Source organism: Vulpes lagopus, chromosome 24 (genome assembly GCF_018345385.1).
Source record: "Vulpes lagopus strain Blue_001 chromosome 24, ASM1834538v1, whole genome shotgun sequence".
In the NCBI taxonomy this organism is placed as follows: Eukaryota; Metazoa; Chordata; class Mammalia; order Carnivora; family Canidae; genus Vulpes; species Vulpes lagopus.
In genome coordinates this window covers 58,690,881-58,714,660 of record NC_054847.1, presented here as the reverse complement: position 1 = coordinate 58,714,660, position 23,780 = coordinate 58,690,881, and the positions used below count along the sequence as shown (strand labels likewise).

The window sequence follows — 23,780 nt, the reverse complement described above, 5'->3', positions numbered from 1 at the left end:
GTGTCTTTCTCAATTTCTTTCAGAAGTGTTCTGTAGTTTTTAGGGTATAGATCCTTTACCTCTTTGGTTAGGTTTATTCCATCCACCTCCTAAGATATTCTTTATTCCACCGTCCTTGCAGAAGACTTTCTTTTCCAGGTAGGCCTAGAGGTGCTGCCGACCGTCTACTTCTACCTGTGGTAAAGTACGCCTTAGGAGTTGGCTTCTCTGCGTACGTACTAGGACAGCTGGAGCCAAGCGACTATTGGTTCCCCTATCGCCCAAGATAATGGCAAAAATCCGCCCAAATTAGAACCCTCCCCTGGTCATCTAGTGGAGTTAAACAGAATCACGGTGGGGGCGCGCATGACACAGAAGTTGCAGGTGCCCAGGTGGGAACGCTGCGCCCGCGGTCGGTGCAAGCTTCTCCCCACCGCTCAGTATTGCGCGGACAGAGACGCGCACCTCCCGGGGAGGCGGCGGCCTCGGGGCGGGGGCGGGGCCTGCGACGCGGGGCGGATCCTGGGCTCGCGGGGCGCGTCCTCGGGGAATGGGGCGGGGATGGATGGGCGGGCGGGTCCTCGGGGCGCGGGGCGGGGACTGTGGCCCGGGTCTTCAGGCGCGGGCGGGACCGGGGCGCTTGGAGCTTTGGGGGCGGGTCCTGGGGGGCGTGGAGTGGGGGTTGGCAGCGGGTCCCGGGGACGCGGGGCGGGCCGTGGGTCCCTGGGGCTCGTGGGGCAGGCCTGGGGGCGGGTCCTCGGGGCGGCGCGCGCCGGCGTCCCCCCACCCCGACCCGGCTCCTCCCGCGCGCGGCCCCTGGATCCCGAGGCGCGCGGCCAGCCCAGCTCCGGCCGCCGCACTCCGAGCGGCTGGGGCGGCCGAGCGAGCGCGGGCCGGGCCGGGCCGGGCCGGAGTCGGGGCCGGAGTCGGGGCCGGGGCGGGGGGCGCCGCCTCCACCGTCCTCCTGCGGCCCCCGGAGCGAGGCGCCGGGGCGAGGACGAGGCTGAGCGCGGCCGGAACCATGAATCGGAGTTTCCACAAGTCTCAGATCCTGCGCTTCTACGACTGCAGCGCGGTGGAAGTCAAGAGCAAGGTGAGCCCGAGCGCGTCTGCGCCCCCCTGCGAATGAATGAGCGGCCGCGGCCGGAGACACCGCGGGGCTCCCACCGGCCTTCCCGCCCCTGCACCGACACAAAGCCCGGCGGCCCCGGGGTGCAGCTGGACCCGCGCCGAGGGCCGCGCGCTCCGATCCCCGCGGGAGCCGCTCTTTTGTTCCACGAGCGGGAGGCGACCCGGCGGGCCGCACGGTGCAGGGGCGGCGTTTCCGGGGCGACGGGACTTCTCGGAGCCCGGGGCCCGGGCCGGGGGAGAGCCGGGCCGCGCCTCCTCCGTGGCTGCGGAGAAGCCTCGGAACGGGCAGGGCGAGAGCGGCGGCCGGCGGACCCCAGCCCCGCGGGCGCGCCCCGGCCCCGGCCCCGGCCCCGGCCGCGGCCCCGGCCCTCCCCGCGCGCCCGCCCCGGCCCCTCCCGCCGCCCGCGCCCCGGCCGAGCGTGCCCCGACTTGCGGGCTGCTGCGAGCGTGCGGGTAATTGGCTGATAGGATCTGGCGCTTCTGCCCCTGCAGAGGCGGCTGCGAGGCTGGCGCTTTTGTCTGCGAGGGTCCCGGTTGCAGTTCGTTCGGGGTCCCGGAGGAGGGGGCTCCTCGGGCTCTTCGCTGCCTCTCGCCCTTTCTCTGTGCCTCCCGCCTCGGGTAAAGGGAGGCGGAGCGGCCTGAGGGGCCGGGCGGGAGCGGGGCGCCGACCCCCAGCCTCGCGCGGGGCGATTGTGCCTGAGCAGCCGAGGTCAGCCGGCTCCTGCCCAGGCCACCCCTGCCGGCCAAGGGCCAAGGGAGTCCTTGGGCAAAAGATTTACAGGGCATCTGCCGGGGATGGGGGCGGCTTCTCTGCGATGAACCCTGAGTAGCAGGATTTCATTCTCATCTTGGGGAGACAGTTTCTTTATGAGCTCCTCACTTCTGTTAAGGTCGCAGCCTTCCCCCAACGCTAATTCCGTGATCTGTGCCCGGAACTCATCCCCTTTGGCCCAGGAGTGCCCCCACCCTCCCAGATCAAACGTGCCCGCTGTGAGTTACTGAGGGAAGAAGCCGCAAGCCTGAGTGGGAGCTCCAGACGACTGCTGGTTTCTTTAACAGGCTTGGGAATGTGGCTGATGAGAGCTTTGACCACTGCCATAGGCACTGAGCACATGTGGTGGGTCTTTGTAAGTTTTTTTTTTCTTTCTGAGATCATCATGGATTCACAGGCAGTTGTAGGAAGAATACAGAGACTCCCCTGACCTGCACATTCGTGCTGTTACCAGCAAGCTCAGTGGAGATACAGAACCCTTCCATCAAGGGTACCTCCTGCTGCTCTCCCACTGGCTACTTGATTCTAAGTGTAAATTGACTAACAAAGAACACTTTTCCTGAGTCACACAAGCCACATTTCTTGTGCACCGTAGCTACATGCAGTTTGCGGTGGCTCTGAAGGATCAATCTAGAAGGACCCATCTGGAGGCAGTTCCCTTAATCCACAGTTCTGGACGGCTGGGATCATGCAGGCTGCTGGGAGGTAGAGAGGAAGCGCCTGTCCCTGCCTTCCCTCCAGAAGGGGAGTGGGGCAGTGGATGCCCTGGCTGCCCAGCAGGCTGCCTCAGACTGCCCCCTCCAGCTCCCTAGTCAAAAAAGGGGGCTTGGGTTCAGGTTCAGATGCAGTAAATGTTCCCCTGGAGGTGAGTGGCAGAGCTGGGGTTTTTGTTGAATTTGGGAGCATCCCTGGAAGGGCCAGACCAACATGTGTGGGCCCTGCTGAACAGGCTAGTTCAGCACATCCACCATTTTGGATGTTGGGGCTTGCCTTGCCGTTTGTCCAAAGTCTACCTGGCTCTTCCCTCTGTGTACACCCTCCCACTGACCCCCTAAAAAATTAGTATTTGCTACCATGGAATCCATCTCTGCCGGGAGCATTTACTGCAGCTGCTGTTGTCAAAATACAGGAAGCAAAACTTTGTGATGATGATGTCTGTATTCATGTTAAATGTAGTGTCCGAACGCCTGGGTTTGCCTGTGGCAAAAGTGAGGCTGGGGGCTGAGTCCAGCCACGTCTGTTGCCTACTCCTCTTGGGAGTTTTCAGGAAAGTCATTTGACCCTTCAGAGCCTCCATTATTTCATCTGTAAAATGGGCATTGTTCCCGTTCTGCTTACCTCCCAAGACAAAATGAGTTGATGTGAAAGCACTTTGGAGGGCAGCCCGGGTGGCTCAGTGGTTTAGCGCCACCCTCAGCCCAGGGCCTGATCCTGGAGACCCGGGATCGAGTCCCACGTCAGGCTCCTGTATGGAGCCTGCTTCTCCCTCTGCCTGTGTCTCTGCCTCTCTCTCTCTGTGTCTGTCTCATGAATAAATAAATAATATCTTTAAAGAAAAGAAAAGAAAGCACTTTGGAAGCTGCAGAGTGACTGCTATTCAGGATTCTATGACATTTCAGGACATTGTGTCTGAATTTACCTCTCGTCCTCTCAGAACTTTTGGCCATGTGCCACAGGTCATCAGCTTCCAAAGCCTTGGGGACACCATCTTTCCCCGGTGGCTCTCCCCCATCACATAGGCCCTTCCATTTCCCGACACCTCTGCTTTAGTACTTGTGACTCCTCTGCTCTTCCCCAAACCAGCAGGATGCACCTCAGACCCTCGGTCTGGTTTGAGGCCCCCGCTTCCCACCTGTGGTTAGACCTGCTGTGTGAGAGGAGAGGCTGTGCGCAGGTGTGGCCACGGGTGTCAGGGCCCGGGGAGCAGGAGGAGCAGTACGAGGGCTGCCTCTGCAAGGGGCAAAGCGATCACAGAGGACTCTAGCTGTGAGAAGGAGTACGGGATCTTCTGTCAGCCATGTGCCCCCTTGCAGCCCCTGCCTTCTAGTGGAGCCTCACTCCGCTCTCTTAGCCTGGTGGTCTGTTTGCCCTGGTGATGTGGCCCTCCCCCGCCTGAGAGCCACATCAGATTCTGAGAATCTGCCCTGTGCGCCTGCCCTCTCCTGCAGATCCGTCGAGATGTCACCTCCAGGCCGGACAGGCTCTCTCCGTCCTCTGACCCCTTCTGGTCTCTTCTTTAAGGGCCTGCTGTGTGCCCTGTGTTGGGGGAGATGTGATGTGAGGGCTTTCACTCCAGCATGTGCTCTGTTTAAATCATGTTGGGGGCTTTCCTGGATTCTAAATAAATACATTGTTGTTGCTGAATGTTTAGAACCCATATCAGGCACAAAATGCCATTCTCCCATCCCAAACTGGCTACCCCTCAGTGCTGCTGCTTTCCTTGTGTTTTCTGTGCACATATGCGTGCCTACAACTCTTACAGAATCGGGATCACATTTTACAGGCATCTTATTCTGTAGCTTGCTTCCCCCGCTTCAGCTTAACACTGCAAGTGTTTTCTCATGGCATTAGTATTTTATAAAAAACATATTTTTAAAATTACAACCTAGTATTCTATCTTATGTGTAAACCATAATTAATTTAACCAGGATCCTATTTGGGTCATTTCCAGTTTTTTTCTACAATAAGCAATGCTGTGAAAAACATCTTTGTGCTCAAACTTCTACGTAAACATTATATACAGAGTAAGTAGAGATATGTTACATGAAGGATATAAAGAGCTACTGGTTCTATTAAGTTGGTGCAGAACTCATTATTTCCTCAGGACAAACTCCTGGAAGTGTAGTTACTATGTTAAAAGGATGCACATTTTGAAGACTTTAAATATATATTGCTAAATTTTCTTGCAGAAAAGCTCTTCTGCAGATTTATATACTGTTTGGTGCCTGTCCATCGCTCTCTCTCCTCTCCTTCCAGTATTGCATATTTTCTTACTCTTTCCTGTTAGATAAGTGGAACCTCCTCCCATTGTTTTAATCTGATCCTGAATTATTAGTGAATTGAACATTTTTATATTTGTGGGCTATTTATCTATTTTTAGGTATCTCTTTCTTTCCCACCTGTTTTTTTTTTTTTCTGTTAGTGTTATTATTTTTTGTTGAGTTATAGGAACTGCTTGACGATAGATTTTCCAGTCGGTGCTGAGGTTACAGGGTTTCAGCCACACACTTCCCCTGGTCCTCAGACCTTATCTCTGGCTTATGTGGCAGGTAAATGTCTGTCCATCTAAGGGGCTGGGGACTGGGCCAGGCCCTCCCCATAGGCAACTGAGCACTTACCACCCATGGGCCAGCTGAGAACTGCCTAACACTGTTTGACTCACCCATGTATGTCAGCTACACCCTTTTAAGATTGCAGTTTTGTATGTGTACATGTCTGTGCTCAGACAGGTTCGGTGACTTGATGTGGGAAGCTGCATCTGGAGGAGACTCTCACTAGGGACCCAGGTGGACACCAGTGATGTTGATGTGGGTCTCTAGTAGGTAGTGAGCCCTATGACCTCTCCCAAGGGGACACCCCAGCTAGCCAGGGACTCAGACCCTTTCCTAGGAACCATGGAATTTCAGATAGTTCTCCCAGTTTCAGGGAAGGGGTGTCAAGGATTAGAAGATGTAACCATTCAAGGTATCAGAAGCTCTAATGTTTGTGAATCGTGTCTAGAATCATCCTGACCCTTCCCATGAATGGGCCTCCCAATGGTCAGAGACAAGCAACCAGGGAGCTTGGAATGGCGGCTGTAGAAGCATCCATTACCACAGTGGTTAAAGGGAGCATCAGGGCTAGTGTCAGACTCGTTCAGCTGACTGTGTACATGTTTACTGGCTGAGCACTTCCTCTTGGCAAATTATACTCTTCTGTGAACCTGAGGAGCCATGGGAGTGTTAGCCTCCCACTGGGGATATACAGAAGGTCCAGGCTGGACACTGCCATCTGTGTGTTGGTTGTACTTAGAAGTGTTTAAGATGATAACCATCTGCCCCAATATATATATGTGTGTATACATGCCTGAATGTCTGAATACATTGCAACTGCAAATAATATTTCATTAGCCTCCATCACAACCCTGCCAGATGGGTTCTCTTATCACCACCATAATACAAGAGAGAACACTAAGGTCCAGGGAGTTACATGAAGCTGCCAAGGTCAGAGAGCAGTCTGGCTCCAGGGTGGATGTTGTTTGCCATGAATGTCTGTGGCCACTGGGGAAGGAGGCCTTCCTCTGACAGGCCCTGAATCCAGGTCCAGGTATTGATGAAGGGGTCCCTAGCTGGCCTTGTGTAGAATGCGACAGACCCCCGGGATGTCTGGATCTAGAGCTTATAGGGTAAGCTCTTGTGCTTTGGGGCAAGAGGTTCTGTGTTTCTTACTTAACTGCAGCAGGTTCTGTGGCTTGGTCTCAAGGGAAGTCCTCTGTATTCAGTACTGTCCTTAAAGGTCTGATTCTCCCATGTGTCAGTCCATTCATTTATTTGTTTATTCATTTACTGAGCAGCCACTATGTGTCAGGCATGGGGCTTGTCCTGGGAACAAAGATAGTCAAGATAGACAGTATCTCCTCCATAGGAACCTGCCATCCAGTGAAAGTTTGGTCTGGCAAGTGAGAAGTGGGGGGCAGGGTATTTCATTCTAATGTCCAAAGTGTCACCACTTCACATCTCCCTGAGCTCAGAGGTTTCCTCTGCCCGCCCAGCAAGACCTGTTGTGGTACTCAGGCTCCAGAACCAGTCCTGCCCATGTTCTACATCAGCGATGTCGAAGTCGGCTATGGTTGCTTTGAGATTAGTCAGAGCACCTTCTGCCCTCGTGCTTCCAGAAGCAGCTGGGCTCTGGCCTCCACTTCTCCCCATCCGGGCGAGGCCAGTTCAGAAAGTTAGCTGCATTTCTGAGAAGGATGCTCGAAAGAAAAACTCAGCACCTAAAGTGTGAAGAACAGTGTTTTGCATAGAGGAGGGACCCCATAAATATTGGCTGGGTTGAATTCAGGTAAGGAATAACGCGATTTTCCCAATAGCTATTAGTTCAGAAGTTGTTAGGATACCTCAGAAAAGAACTATGTTTTGAGGTTGGCCAGCAAATCTTGACTCACAACTGGGATTATTCCTAGGGACCTCAGAGAGGGGTCAGCAGCCTGGTGCCTTCCTGCTCCCTGCTGTGGAGGAAAGAACAGACAAAAGCAGGGAGAAAATGAATTGCACAAAAAAAGAGAGAAACTTTGAAAGTAAAAAGGAAATTGATTTAAAATTCCACGTTGCTATTCTGCACTGTTGGTGTCTGCTGACTTGTTTGGTGTTTGATTACAGGAGAAGAACTCCAGGGGCACAGCCTGCAGCCCCTCCTCAAAGCATCTCCAGGATCAGGGTTCATACCCCTTCCTTGTCGGACCATCAGCTCTATGTGCTTCCCCCTGCAGAGCCCCCTGGGCAACCCAGTGCTACCTATGGATAGGGCAGGAAGCACAGGATACTCACCGTCCTGGCTGTGACATCAGCTACCATCCATTCCTTTTGTGGTCTGTCCTCTAATTTCAGTTCTCGGGGTCCAGGGGTGTGTCTCCCACACCCCACTATCCATCTTTCTCTCTCTCTTCCCAATGCTGTGTTCCTTGCTGGGACTCTGAGCAGGTGCTTGGTGACGGCTCCCCTCTGTATCCCCCACCGGAGCATCCGCTCTGTATTTTAGGATGTGTGTGTTGCATTTCACTTGGGGACAGAAAAAAAGCTTTTGCTGCACAGAGTTTGAAAACCGCCCTGGGCCTTGTGCATGGCTCAGCCCAGTTAAATCCTTGCTGTGTCTCCTGCCCATGCTCCACAGGCTGACCTTCTTACAACCCACCCCTGTCCTAGTCTTGCTCCACCTCAGGGCTGAAACAGCCTTTGCAGAGGCTGTTCCAGACCTCCTTAATGTGGTGGGGCACACCCAGTGACCACTATGCCGATCAAAGTATGGAACATTCCAGTATCCAGGAAGATTCCACCCCCATTGTAAACACCATCAGGGTTTCTGTCACCAAAGATAAATGTGCTGGTTGATGAGCATGACGTAGGGTACATCCATGTTGTGTGCAACCGCCTGTGTAGATGGTGCTTCACGCTGCACCCATGTCCTTTGGTGGTTGTGTACACGAGTGCCTCTTGGTGCTCGCACCCATGCTTTTCACTAGCCTTTTGTGATGCTGCTATACTCCCATGCCAGGAGACATCGAGCAGGCCTGGGTGGCCTTGGTTAGTCTAACCCACATTCTGGGGTGGCTGTTTTCTACTGCAGCCCTGGAGTAGACTGTTTTTAGGTGGAGTGGCTGCTGTAGGAGGTCTGGCCATTTGGGAATCCCGAAGGCCTTGAACCATAATGTATTAAGTGTTTATTGATTAATAAAACAAATCAGGAAGAGATTCCTTGTCTTGCAGAATTTAAGGTTCCTACATGACTCCATGGTTCCAGTTGCTGTTGTCATGCCTTTCCTGGCTTTCCTTTGGTCCACACCAAAGGCCCATGTGCCCATCTGGTGAGCCTGGTATTGTGGGAGAAGCTGAGACTCCAGATGAACAGTGATGGGCCTGGGGCCTCTTGATGGGTCCTCAGGCATCTCATGCTCAGGCTCTTCAATGAGGATGGGAAGTGTCCCTTTTAGAAAGTGTCTGAGCTTCACATGTAGAACAAAGACCCAAGAGCAGCCTCCAGCTGGGTGGGCCGGGGATACCGGTGGACTTAAGAACTTTAAGCCTTCCCCCTGAGTGGTTGGTTATTGCCCTACAGCTCTGTACCCTCACACACCTGCAGATGTTGACAGTCATGGCGAAGCCACCAGTAGGGCTTTGCTCCACCTAAAAGTTCTACCTAGACAGCAAGTATATTCTCCATTTTCTCACAGCGGCATACTTGCCAAAAGGCGGGTTAGGCACTGGTCAGTCAGTGGACCTCTCTCAGAGCCTCTGCTTCTGAGACAGGCTTGGGACAGACAAGGAGCCTCTGTTGGGGGATGTGTGCTTTGTGGAAGGACCCTGAGGTCCCCAGTAAGGGCTGTGGAAGAGAATTGTGAGGGCCATCAGGGCTGCCGTGCTGGAGGGCTTTGGAGACTAAAGTAATGTCAGTATCCTGTTTTCCATGGCGTGGGGTCTGAGCCACTGGCTCCCTACCCACAAGTCCTGACCTCACTTCCCTCACTGGTTTGGGACAACAACGAGGTGTTACTATGGAACAAAACAAACTTCTGTGCCTCTAGGATGGTCCCTCCTGTGGATGAGGTGGGGGCACCCAACCTCTGGTCCCCTCAGGCCCATTAGTGGCTGTGCAGGTGCAGGCATAAGGGGCACAGACTCCAACCTCACTGGGCCGTGCCCCTGTTGACTGGAAGGTGGTATAGGGGCTCTGCATATCTGCACAGTGGCAGCAGACATGGGTGTTAGGAACCCCCCTCCATTCCTCAGGAGATGAGCTGCCCTGGAGTCTCTTCTCACCATGAGCTTGGAGTGGCCTGTACTATCTCCCCACCACCCAAGCTGGGAGCAACCTCCCAGGGCTGTGGTACCGCTGCCTATTGAGCACTGGTGCCTCCTCTCTGCCCAGCGGGCTGAGGACTGGTCACAGCACTGCTGAGGATCAGCATCTGGCCCTCTTGGAGTGGCCAAGTGTTGTGCTGTGGGTGCTGCCCCTTGATTGTGTTTCTGGCAGGCACGCAGTCTCTGGGCTCCCTCTCTGCACCAGGAGCCTCGGTGATTCTGGTGGGAACAGCTGTCACGAGGGTCACATCACCTGGAGGAGAGTCTAGGTGGGTGGGACCTTCCGTGTTCCAGTGATATCTCATGGTTACAACTCCCTTTCCTGGAGCATCAGCTGTGCTCGGCCTTCTGCCAGCACTCCCGCCAGGTCTTTAGCACAGATGTTTTCCTTGAAGCTCATGACACCATGTGCAAGGGTGGTGGAGAGGGGGACCCTGAGGTCTTGACCAGCCTGTTAGGTCACCTAACCAGGTCCCAGCTAGAAGTGGCAAAAACAGGTCTTAAATCCTCAATTTCACATTATTCCCTGATTCTTCCTCCTGGAAAATAGACAACACCTACCTGCCTGAATGTGCTCTGAAGTCACATCCTCTATCCCTCCACCCCCTCCTGCACCACCTGGACACTGGCTCCAGGCTGTGCTACTTCCTCAGTATCCCTTATGCATCCTGTGAAAGCTCCTGTCCTAGGCAGTGCCCTGAGCTCTGGCCATCGTGCACCATCTATTTGCTGGGAGATGGTGGGTACAGGGAGAACCTGACCACCTCTCCCACTTCCTCCTCTTTGCAGCTGCAGCTGTGCACAGAGTAGTACTGGTAACGCCCTAGGCCCTGGCACAGCTGGATATGTCACTGAGCAGATGCCCTTTGAATTGCACGGCTGGGGGTGCACAGCTGGGTTCTGAGCCTCCACCTGGAGCTGTGGCATTTGGGTCGTGCCCATGAGCACAGCTTTTCTCTTACAGAATCATACAAAAGTTGTTTCATTTGGAAAAATGGACCTGAGACATAGCTGCCTGCCAGTGATGAAAGGGGCAGGGCTGAAAGAAGCGGTGGCTTCTCAGAGACTGCGAAGGTAGCTCCACTGAGGAAGGACCTGCTGTTCTCTGTGGTCCTCAGTGTGCTTATGACATCCATGTGTGTGAAAGGACTTGCTTTACTGTGTTTGCAAGTTTCAGGCTTTTTTTTTTTTAAGATTTTTTAAATTTATTTATTCATGAGAGAGAGAGGCAGAGACACAGGCAGAGGGAGAAGCAGGCTCCCTGTGGGGAGCCTGATGCGGGACTTGATCCCAGGACCCCGGGTCACACCCTGGGCTGAAGGCAGATGCTCAACTGCTGAGCCCCCTGGGCGCCCCACAAGTTTCAGGCTTTGAGGAGGACTCAGCCTGCGGCCCTGTGAGCACCTGTGCACCATGCAGGTTCTCCAGGCACTCTGCTGAACAGCGGCCCTTGGCTGGGGCCACACACACTCAGGATGGCACATGTGTGTGAGTCTCACAAAAACCCTATGAAAAATATATTTTTATCCCTTTGCTTTTACAAAGGAGGAAATAAGCTCAGAGAAGTCTGAATTATCCAAAGTCACACAGCCAGTAAGATGAGTCAGGAACTTGTCATCGCATAGCCTTGTGTCCAATGACTCTGCCTTCCCATCAGTGTTGAGGAGACACCACTGGTCCAGACCCCTCCTGCCTCAGCCCAGCCCCATCCCTGGAAACTGCCTCCTTTTCATGCACGGTGAGTTCATCCTGGGATGTGATCTTGCTTCTCTAGAGGGCCAGGGTCCCAAGCTTCTCCTGGAGTGGATTTCTGCTTCTGATAAGTCCCATGAAGGCAGGGACAGACAAGAAACCTGGCCTGAGCAGTCACTCCAGTCCACCAGCTCCACCTCTCCTAGCAACCGGGTGTCCTGCCCCTGGACCTCTACTCCTAGAGCAGTCTACCTGCTGCACCTGGTGACAGCCCGTCTTTGTCCACGCTGTGAGGGGTCCAGGCGCCCCTTCCTCCCTGGGGAGTCTACTCCCAATGGGGCATCCTGGTGTTACATCCACAGGGTGTACTCACTCTACCATTGGAGCTCTTACACTCTTTTCTGCATTCCCCCCTGGCACTAGCATCGGTTCCTCCATTTACTACCCTCGCGGTTGTGATCAGGGATCAGGTCCTTCCAGGTCTCAGTAGCCTGGCCTTTACAATGGGACCAGTGACACTTCCCAGTGGCTCTTACTATTAAAGAGGAGAGCTTTTGCACAAAGCGTGGCACTGACCCTGTCTCCTCTGCCATGCTGGAAATCCCTGCCACACAGAAGCCACAGACTTGTCCCTACGGCTCTACGTCCTCCACTCTCAGTGCTGCCCCAGCCCTGCATTACCCAGAGTCGGCGCCCCAGACACAGATTGCACATACGGACTGGGGTGCGTGTCTGTGAGCAGAGGAGCACACATGGGACCTACAGCACGCACACACTCACCAAGGTGATCCAGGTTTATTGGGTTTTCCGTCCTCAGCAGCCTCACAAAGGATGTGGTGCCCGTCTGAGCAGTTCTGTGGCTACTAGTGTCTGAGCCGTCATCACTCCGGATCAGGGTGGGTGGATGGGGCACAGGAAGGGGCTGGGCTCTGTGCTCGGCTCCACCCCATCTGACTCACAGGTCTGTGGCCTGATTTTAAACTGTCCCAACATGTCAGCCCAGGAAGTCGTCCCCTGGCGGGGTCCCACGCTCCAACAGATGCCACACGAGCATAACAGCCTGTGGTTCCTGATCATTCCCTAAGTGGGAGTCTTCCCACGGTTGTCTCTGTGGCCTGCATGTGCACTCTTGCTCCCTGGCCCTGTCCCCAAACAGTCTGAGGTGCTTTCATTACCACGCGGAAGTGTGCACCTGAGATCTTTCCTGTCTGCGGCTGTCTGGGCTCCTTTAAATTGTGCTGTGGGTGAGCTGCTCCTGTTCTCTTTGCCTGGATAATTCTTTTCCTCATATACACAGTTTGAATTCGAGCCTGTGCTGCAGTTTCTATGTGTACATTTCTTGGTTTGTAATTACACATTTGCGTGTGTGATTACTGTCAGGCCTGGGCTCTCAGACACCCTTCAGCCCCATGAAGATGCTCAGTACTGGCACCGGGTGCCACACGTGTCTGAAGTAAAATTTTGTTCGGTGAACAAATACTAAAACACACGCCCTAGCAGGACCCAACAAGGGGCTCACTGGGATGTTTTCAGACTGATGTGCACATGACTCACTGGCAACGTAGTTGGGACAGAATTCTGACTCCCTAAGCCTGGGGTCTGAGGTCACCGTCTCCAGCAGGTCCCAGATGCCCATGATACTGCTGGTTCAGTGGACACACTTTGGGGAGGTTTTGAACCTGAGGTGCCTATGTGCAGCCAGAGAGTCCGGCTCCACTGGCTGCAGGTGGGGCAGGTATGCACGGCTCCCTGGGCTCTTAGCCTCAAGGATCTCACTGCGTCCAGCTCGGCCTGTTTTCTCTCACTTCCCGTGTAGTAAGGGCCTCTGGGAGTCATTAAACCCTTTCCAATGAGGCATTTCTGATGGTGTAATTATACTCCATCCTAGGAATGGAGTTAACATTTTTTACTACTGTAAGTATTTTGGTGAAGGTTTTCCTTGAAAATCTGTCTCTGATGATTTCCCCTGATTGGTTTCACCTGAGTGGCCTGGAGGCGGGGCCAGGGGGGCTCGGGGTCAGGTGCCCAGGTGAGGCAGCTCTGATGGGGGCGGGGCCTGAGCCGGAGGCCGGGCCTCACCCCAGCGCTTCAAGTGCCTTCTTTTGGGGGGGAACCTGGATGCAGGGCCCCTAGGGCTGGGAGGGGTGGTGCCCTTGCAGGGAGAGCTCGGAAAGCTGGATAATGGGGTAGATAACTAGGTGATGTGAGTGCATCATTTTAAGTCTGTGTTTGTTATGCATTAAGGGACATAGTAACTCCCTGGATGCCCTTCAGGATATCTTTTATCCAAGATAACATTTTACACCAGAAAAGACCCTAGGAATCTGCATGCATCAGCCTCAGGCCTTAGTCGATATCAGAATGAGGTTGGTGTCTAGGGTCCTCCCTTTCAGGATCACTGAGGAGTCTGGCCCTGAAGGATTTTTTTTTTTTTAAGTAAAATAGTGTTCTGATAAGACTTGCATTGATACAATGATGAATAGAGTGGCTGTGGCAGCTGGCCTCCTGCCCTGCGTACTGGTCCTGGGGCTCCCAGCACCGCGTCCTGTGGCGGGCCAGGCTGAACACCAAAGCCCTCTAAACTCTGGGCTCCCAGCAGGATGGGGTGCCCATTGGCTCCTCAGTATATTCTCTCCTTTGTCCTGTGGCAGTTACCAGCTTCTGACACACTGTATGGTTTACAGCGGCTCCTTGTTTGTACTGTTTGCCCCCTGTCTTCCCCTCTAGGATATAAGCTTCATGAGGACAGGCCTTTTCTGTTTTACTCACCTACCCAGTGTATAGGAGAGTACCTATTGTTTGGAGCCACTGCATACATATTTATTGGATAATAAGAGCAGGGGCCATGTACTGCACTAATTCAGTAAATGTATTTTTGTGCCTACTACATACCAGGATTGGGAAAAGAGGGTGTGGATAAAATGGAGACCATATTTTTCTTTTACAACTGCAAAGCCAAATGCAAGAAAATATTTGTTTGATGAATAAGTTCCCACTTGATAGTTTAGAGGAATGAGTTCACATACATGTTGCTTAATATGACACCTTCACAAGTGTCCTGCTGGTGTGCTAGTTCTGGGGGCTGCTGTCTGGTGAAAGGAAGCAGCAGCAAAAGTGAGTAAGGCTTCTCAGACATTCTTCTCTTTAGAGTCAGTTCTACTCAGGGAAAGGATGTGAGCTAGGATGCAGGTAGGACATGGACTCAGAGCCTCTTGGTGGATCCATCTGCCTGCAGCACATATATGGTGCCTACTGTGTGGTGCCTAGTGGAGGGCGCAGCTTGGTGACACTGACCCAAGGGCTCCTGCCCAAGTTTATCCAAGCAGAAGGCATGTGGTCAGAGTAACTGACTGCCCTTCCTTCCTGGGGGACTAATTTGGAAAGAAGGCCTTTCTTCAAGAAACACCTTTAGACAGCCCCTGGGTGTGGTTGAGACTCCGTGAGCCTTCGTATCTTTAAAACTGGCACTTAATGTTGAGCTGTCTGAAGTGTAGTCACAAACTGGTTACCACAGAAATTGTTTTATATGGTTAAAGACCCCTCCATGTCACCTGTAGACTCACCTGTTTGCAAATAGTCATTGGAACATTGCCTCCTTGGTTTTGATGGTGAAAACATCACCTTTGTACTGACATCCAGGGTGGGGGGTGGTGCTGATGGCTTCAAATCTAATACACAGGACAGAGCTGGTGTGTGGCATGGGACCTAGTGTAGGACTTCATGCCCATATCTCCTCCCATGTTCCTGTTTTGAGACTGTCAGTCAATATCCATTTAATTAAAATTCTAGAGTTTTATTTTAAAATAATAGAAGTTTAATTCATTAACTCAGTGACAATTTGTGTGTAGGAACTATACTAGTCTAGAACAAGCAGACCCTGCTCTCATGGGCTTGTATTCCAGTGGTGAGCTGTGGCATTTTGCTGCTGTCACTCATACAGTAATTATCAATTTGTGGCTGCCTGGCGTTTGGGAGGTGTCTTAGAAGTGACTCAGTTACTAAGCAAATTCTAACTGGACTCTGCCTTAGTGCCTGACTCCTGTGGCCTTGCCTGGTGAATCTGTCAATACCTTGTCATATCCCTGTGAAGACCTTACAAACCAGGGCCTAGTGACTTAACCTTTCTCACTTCAGGGCCATCTGAGAGTTAGAGATACCTCCTCCACTAGACCACAAACATCCAGAAAAAGAATGTTTTCAAAATATAGCAGATAAGCGAAAAAAAAGCACGGAGTTGACCAGTGTGGATAGTACACTATCATAAGTTTAGAAAAGAGGGAACATAGATAGAGTTCACACTGATTGCCATCACACGTCTTTTGAAGGGCACATACAGCTACAGTCACTGGTTCCTGTAGGGAGGGGACTAGGGGGCTGGGAGACTTCTTACTGAGTACCTATGTGGTTCTATCCCTATTCAAACCATAAAGAAAAACATACCAAACAGCATGTGCTTCCAATTTTTTTTTAAAAAGCATGCATGTTAGAGAAGCCTCCAAGAGCATGTTCTCACAAGGCACAGATGTCCCTATATGGGACCCTTGTGAACGAACCCAGGTATTGGACCAACCCCAGAACAGATGCACTCTTGTTCCAGATGGCACCTCAAAGCATCATTCCAGATGCTAGACCTTGATTTTCCTCCTTTTCTTTTTCTTTTTTTTTTCTTTTTCCTCCTTTTTCTTTTTTTTTTTAAATCTTGCATGGATTTTGCTGGTTTCCTCATAGTAGCTGTGTTCACAGGCATGTGTGGCCAGCTTTTCTGACTGTGTCATAGGCAAAGACTACCTTGGTTTATATGCATAAGATGAAAGAAGCCCTTTTTAAAAATAGAGTTTTTTAAGGGGAAGATGAAGGAGGATAGAAATTCAGAATTAGACACCTTTGCCCTTCGATTTCCATTTTTATGAAAACCACCCTGAGAGGAGAGGTAAGCTGGGGTGGGGGCAGTTGCATCAGATACTGTAGCAGCAGAGACCATGAGCCAGTTATTTCACCCCCTGCGTTGGAGCTGCCCACCTTGTGAAGGGGATGAAGGGGTTCATGCATATCTCTCAAGTGGCTTGAGATTAAAAATGGTGTGCGTGTATTCCTGCCCCCATGAAATTGTTAGAAATACAAATATGTGTGAACCCTAATCCTCAAGTGATGGAAAAAGTGAATAATTGGCCCTCCCTCTGCTCTTTGGGACATGCAGACACATCACATGGGGTTCAAGCCCGGATCACCCTCCCTGGCTGGAAAGACAGCAGCAGAAGGGGACTCGGTGAGAAGAAAGTGCTCCATTAGATTGTCCTCTTCCCTTTGACTTTAGCCCTAAAGGGAGGGATGACATTGAGCCAGAGCTGCTTGTTAGTCATCAGAAAACTGTGCCATTTTAGAGTTTTTAAGAAAATAGCATCTGAGTAAGTTTAAAAGGAAATCTAGGGACCGTGTTTTCCATTGTAGGAAGAATGACTTTAAGGTTTGCTTGAAGTGGCAGCAGCTTAGTGCTGCAGACTTCGAATAGCATCAGAGGCAGGAAATAGGGTCTTATTTCCAGCCTGGAATCGAGGTGTTCTGTGGCTGTGGGCAGATGTCTCACCCTCTCTGAGACCATCAGTATGGATGCTTGGGCGGTGGGGGGGACACTTCCAGGGAGAAGCTTAAAATTTAGTCATGGACAGAACACAGCTAACCCAAACAAGCCTTATGTGCTCTGCAGTGTTCTGCGTGTAACAGATTTTTAAAAAAATATACAGGAAAGTAGAGAGATCTCATTATGTATCAAGAAAATAATAATTTTACATTTTTAATATTTTTAACCTGGAAAATAAGAATCATGATAGCAGTAATGGATAATCCTTGGAGTCACATGACATTGAATGATGAAAATAGATTTGTATTGCCAGAGCCGTGCAACTCTAGAAATATCATTCATATAAAGTTTGAGTTTCTGAATTGGAGAAGAGGGACTGAGGGCATTTTACAGTTTGGGGCCAGGGTGGAGTTGGGTGTGGGAGAAGGCAAGTCCTACCCTGCTCTAAGAGCCTGCCCTCTGTCCTTAACCAGCTCAAACTGGAAGAGCTTGCCTTACCAGCTTGGACTAAGTCTGGCATCCTGTTTCTGCCCTGAAGACCCAGGAGTAATAGGGGGGCTTCCCTACCTTCTTAAGTCTTTATCTTCTAAATCCATTTGTGCTCACAAGATACGCTTGGACACCTGGTCCCTTAGGGTTTCCTGTATGCTGGGAGCAAAAGCAGAGCCTGCATTGAACCTGTTCAGTGTCACTCTCTGGGGTTTCCATCAGCCTTCAATTGGCTACTTAAAAGAATTATTCTTTGAGGTGAAACTTTAAAAAAGCAGCAGCTCTATAAGCTATAATTCATGTGAAATGAAATTCAAAAGTTTAAAGTATAAATTCAGTAGTTTTTTAGTATATTTACAGAGTTGCAGAGTCATTACCACTATCCAATTTTAGAACATTTTAATATTCTAACCCCCAAATATTAATGTTAATCCCAGAAATAAACCTTCTCCCCATTGGCAGCCATTCTCAAACCCTTTTATACTGGTCCCTGGCAACCACTAGTCTGCTTTCTCTGTGAATCTGCATGTTCTGTACATTTCATGTAAATAGACTCACACGGTTGCTGTGTTTTGTGTCTGGCACCTTTCACTTAGCATGGTGTTTTCAAGGTTCATCTTTGTTGTAGAATCTATCAGTACTTCATTTTTTGGGGCAGAGTAGACCAGGATCCCCTCATGAGAGCCTGGCAGGATCCAGGGAAAGCCAGCAGCCCCACACCCAGTCTTGCTGTGGTGTCAGTGTGCCTGACCAAGTAGAGGCTCCCAGCAGCTACAAATGTTGGAGGTAGGAAAACAAGCTGCCTCTGGAGTTGTTTTTTAATCAGAATAAACAAGTTACAAGCAAGCCAGGTATACTTTTTAAAAATATTTTTATTTATTTATTCATGAGAGACAGAGAGAGAGAGAAAGCCAGGTACAGTTTGACTTTCACTTCTACATACCTCTATAGTTACATTTAATAATGCTCTTTATTTTTACCATGGATTCAAGTTAATGTAGTATCCTTTTATTTCAGCCTGAAAGATAGCTTTAATACATCTTGTAAGGGAAGTCTGCTGGTGGCAGATTCTTCCAGTTTTTGTATGTTTCAGACTATCTCATTTCTTCTTTGTTTTTGAAGGATAGTTTTGCTGGATATAAAATTCACAGTTGACATTCTCCACCCATGACATTTTAGCCTCCACCCATGACATTTGATTTCAGACAGGAAGTCATTCATATTATTGAACGACCCTTTGAACATAACGAATTGTTTTCCTGCTTTTAAGATTCTCTCTTTGGCTTTGGGTCTTGACAGTTTGACTATGATACAGCTAGGTGTGGAACTCATTGAATTTATCTTAATTGTAGTTGGACTTTTGGATATGTAGATTAAATTAATCAGATTTGTGAAGTTATGGACATCGTTTCTTCAAATATTCTTTCTGCCTTTTTCTCTCTAGTTAACCATCCAAAGTAAACATTTAAAAAAACCTTTCACTGAGGAAGAAATGTTTAATGCTATAGGAGGCAAGTATAGCATCAGCTCCTTTGCTACTTCTTGCTGTGAATGTCAGCCCCGAGAAGCCATCTCACATCAGCTGGTAGATGGGACTGAGCACTCTGAAGGCATGCCACACCCCAGCTGCCTGACTCTCAACAGGTTGAGATAATCATAAAGGTTGAGATAATCATAAAATCTTTATCATAAATAAAGATTATTTATGATAATATGTTCCTGGGGATGTCTGGTAGCGTGCCACAGAGCTCTGAGGCTCTGTTCATTTCTCTTCATTCTTTTTTCTTTCTGCTTCTTAGATTGTACAGTCTCAATTTACCCGTCCTCATGTTGGCTGATTCTTTCTTCAGCCAGCCACCTCTGATTGACGTCCCCACTGTCTCCAGAATTCTTCCATCTTGTGAAACCAAAACTCTTATCAATTAAGCAGTAATTTTCCAGCTCCTTGCAACCACCGCCTGCTTTCCATCTCCATGATCAGATGGCTATAGGAACATCCTACAAGTGGAATCACAGCACATTGACCCTTTCATGTCTGGCTTGCATCACTTAGAATAGTATCCTCCAGTATCACCTCTGTCATTGCAGGTGCCACAGTGTCCCTCCTTCTTATGGCTGAATAATGTTCCACTGTATGAATAGATACCATGTTATACTTAGGAGTTCTCTATATATTCTGAATATTATCCCTTTTTATAGGCTTTTATACTCTGTAAAAAGTGTCTTCTTTTTTTAAAAAGATTTTTTATTTCTAATCCAATGATCTTGAGATCATGACCTGAGCCAAAACCAAAATTCAGATGCTTAACCAACTGAGCCACCCAGATGCCCCTCTGTGGCTAGTGTCATCTGATGCACAAAATGTAGATTTCACTAAGACCAATGTCTGTTTCTTCTTCCTGTGCCTTTGGTGTTGTAGCCAAGAAATCATTGCCAGACCAGGTGTCCTGAAGCTTTTTCCTTAAGTTTTCATCTAAGAATTTTATAGTTCTAAGTCCCACATTTATCCATTTTGAGTGACTTTTGGTAATGGTGTTACATAAGAATCCAATTTCATTGTGATAAAAGCATTTTATTTACAAAATATGTTGGCATGGGCCACTAATCTTATATTTTTATCTCCCCATTACATTAGGTTACACAAGTTTTCTCTAAATGCAATAATTAGCAGGCAAAATTCATGGTCATATAATTCTTGGTGTACTTATCAGAAATTGAGAAAGTGAATTGTTCCAAGGATTAGGCAGGAAATCTTCCAAGTCCACTGGTTTCCAGTACTTTGCTTCCAACAGCATTGAAAGTTGCCCTAATCAAATTGTCAGCTAATAGATTAATAAAAATAATTTTAATGATAGACCACTTTATGATTATTTATTTTTGACATATTACCTGTTGAGAGTCAGGCAGCTGGCGTGTGTCATGCCTTCAGAGTGCTCAGTCCTATCTACCTGCTGACGTGAGACAGCTTCTCAGGGCTGACATTCGAGGCAAGAAGTAGCAAAACAGACGATGCTGTGCTTGCGTCTTCTGGCATTAAACGCTTTTCATTCAGTGAAAGATGTTTTAAATGTTTATTTTGGATGTTTAATGATTATTTATGAAATCTTGTAACTGTTCTAATCATGATAAAATCATTGTTATGACTCAGGCTAGAATCTTTTTTACTGTAAGAAAATCTATGGCTTTTGTTTGTTTGTTTTGTTTTTTTTACTTTATAGTTTTGGTAAAATACACATACGTTAGATTTACCATCTTAGCCAGTTTTTGAGCAGTTCAGCAGTTTTAATTTTTTTATTTTATTTTTTTAAGATTTATTTATTTATGATAGACATAGAGAGAGAGATAGAGGCAGAGACACAGGAGGAGGGAGAAGCAGGCTCCATGCCGGGAGCCCGATGTGGGACTCTATCTTGGGACTCCAGGATCGTGCCCTGGGCCAAAGGCAGGCACTAAACCGCTGAGCCACCCAGGGATCCCAATTCAGCGGTTTTAGTTACATTCATATTGTTGTGTGTGTGATCCAGGACTCTTTCCATCTTGCAAAATTAAAACTTCATACCCACTGACAATGATGTAGAAATATTCTTCACAATGGCTATGTGAAAAAAAAAAGTTTAATTCAGTTTATCTGTTTTTCTTGCATAGAAGAGTGATAGGGTACTCAAGCATAAATTATCATGATAAAATATTAGGATTAAAGCCTCTTGGGGCAATATAATAGAAATAATAGACCAAGCAGAACTCTAAAGGAACCCTGTAGAATTTCTGATGGTTATAAAAACAGCTTGTTTTTCCTGTTTTAAAATGCATGATGGCAACATCAAATCACTCTGGCATTTAGATTTCATTGACTGTATTAAAAGATCATCTGATAAAATATTTATTTTTAAAAGAAATGTTTACAGTATGCTAGAAATTGTATCCTTTAAAAAACAAGATTTTATTAATTTTTTCATGAGAGACACACAGAGAGAGGCAGAGACACAGGCAGAGAAGCAGGCTCCCTATGGGAAGCCCGATGTGGGACTTGATCCCCGGACCCTGGGATCACAACCTGAGCCGAAGGCAGATGCTCAACCACTGAGCCACCAGGAATCTCTAGAAATTATATCCTATTTACTTTGAAATATTTTTTTTTACTTTGAAATATTTTATTATATTTTATTATGAAAAATGTAGATGCTAGCTTAAAAATATATTATCCTTTTTATAGTGGTAGTTTTCAAAATTCTTTAGGAGGCATGTGGCATTTGAAGACGACTGCGTTTGTGTAGAGGGATGCCTAGGACAATGCCTGAACCAGCATCAGAGTTGGCTGGAGACCAGCCTGAAAGGTCGGAGACCCCCGCAGGCGTTTGGTCCCCAGGGAAGGTGGCAAGTGATGAGCGCATGTCACTTGCAGGCTGTCCCACGTTTGTCCCTGTCAAACCAGCAGGATTCCACAGTGGGGGATGCTCTGGGAAGACCCTACCCCTCACTCCAAATCAGTTACCACTTAAAAGCTCAGTACTCACTGAGCAGAGTTTTGAGAAAAGCTCTTATTATGGCCGGTGCTGTAGGTCAGCGGGCAAGTGAGAGACCATCCACTTCCTTCTCCTTGCACCCCAACCACAGCCATCACATTTCCCTCAAAAGGACTAAGATCCAAAGAGTAGAGCAACCAGCAGAACAGACACAGTGTTTCAAATCATGTGTCTGATGAGGGAAACAAGCCCTTCACAAAAAGACAAAACTATAGCATTGCAGTTGTTTGAAGGAGTTGGATTGTCATGGTCCTAGAGCCATGGCAGGAGACGGGGCTGGGGATGGTGCTGGGGACAGGGCTAGGGACAGGGCCCGGCATCCATTTCTGACGGGACAGACTCAGCTTCACAGGAGGAAACGGCACGTGGACAGTGCGCATGTTCGCACAACGCTGTGAATGTGTTGCTGCCACTGAACTGTACACTTAAGAATGGTTAATACAGTAAATGTTATGTTTTGTGTATTTTGCCACAATAAAAAATAGGGTAAATGCTAACATCCCCTTTCCTATCTCTTTTTGCTAACTTTGGGTGCCATTCAGCATAGGAACCGTGTTTGCCGTCCTTCTGAATTAACAAGGTCAGCCTCATCAGCACCACTCAGACTTGCCACCTGTCAGGAAGAAGTCTGGATTCATTTTCACTTCAGATCAACACATTAAGACATATTTTGAAGAAAACAACTAGAAGCAGTGAGAAGAAAGGAGAGGTTGTTAGACCAAAGACAGGGCAGAAGCTGTGCAGAACAGGCTGGCTTGTGCAACACTTACTCGCCACTTGCCAGGGATGTGGCCTGAGTCCTGCAGGGATGGGAGCAGCCGGCATCCCTTCATGGGGGCACACGGGGGGGGGCGGGGGGCTGTCAGCTGGAATCACTTCCCACCAATGACCTGGGAAAAGAGAGACACTGTCTTGTTTCACTGGACACAGTCCAAATTCCAACTCTCTTTATGTATTTAATGAAAAGAACATGGACACGAGTAAAAACTAATTGCTCCGGAAGTTAGTTTGCATTAGATAGAGATGGCAGAGATGATGGCTTTTGTTCAAATAGATATTCATGATGTGATGACAAAACCAAATCTGAACAAAACCACTTTAAATCTTGTAGGTGTGAACTCTTGAATCTTGAAAGGTTTGCTCACCCTGGGCCAGGAGGTGATGGTGCTCGGGATAAACACTGAGAAGATAATGCAGGAGGGATTTTGGGGTTGCTGTGCCGTGTTCACAGGCCCGGGCTCAGAGGGCGCCTCCTGCTGCGGCAGGGATGAGCAGAGCCTTGGTGAGCTCAGGGCCTTCCTCCCCTTACCCAGTGTGTGGGAGGCCCTGGGGCTTCTGCTTACTCATCCAAGGTGGCTTTTCTCAAACCAGTATTTTGGAACGTTTCACTGTTGTGCGCCTTTAAGTATTTTATCCCTGGGGCAATGCAGGATGGCTGAGGACTTGGTTTTCTTCTGCTTTTTGAAAAGGGAAACTGATCGGGGAAACTGGTTCTCAGGGATCTGCAGACTTGGAGATTTGGAGATTGCCTTAAAAATCAGAGGTTTCATGTGTTTGGTTCTCAGCCCAGCAGCACCAGCTTCTTCTGGGAACTTGTTGAAAATGCAGATTCTCGGGCTGGTCTCCAGGTCAGCCAAGTCCAGACCTCTGGGGCCTCCAGGTAGCTCTTATGCCCACCCAATTGGAGAGGCACACAGACCCATATGGTCTGAGTTGATTTGCCCTTGACTAATTGACATAACATCTAGATGATGTAATGACCCTTTTAGTATAAACATCAGACGTTTCATTTTTGTGTATTTTGGAACCCCTGTAATTAGTTTTCAGATATATTGAAGAGCACTGCATTTGTCCTGCCTGAGGAATAAAGGTCTCTTTTGCCAAGTGAGGAACAGCAAAAATCCAGAAAGCCTTAGGCCAGGCAGGCCATGTGCCAGGGTCCCAGGATACTTCAGCCTGTGGGAGGTGACCCAGGGTCCTGTCCCAGCAGATCACTCTCGGCCCTGAGCCAGGGACTGTCAGGAAAGATGGGCCTGGGCATTCCCCAGAGCAGACAGAAC

General features: G+C 49.2%; 1 protein-coding gene across 1 annotated transcript in view; it reads left to right on the top strand.

The window, feature by feature from the left end:
• The first annotated feature begins 694 nt into the window (after positions 1 to 694).
• PARD6G (par-6 family cell polarity regulator gamma) overlaps positions 695 to 23,780 on the top strand; it is an 82,169-nt gene continuing 59,083 nt past the window's right edge. The window contains exon 1 of the mRNA XM_041739501.1: positions 695 to 1,072. Coding sequence (XP_041595435.1) covers positions 1,001 to 1,072 — 72 coding nt within the window. The 5' untranslated portion in view covers positions 695 to 1,000. The remainder of the gene's footprint in view (positions 1,073 to 23,780) is intronic.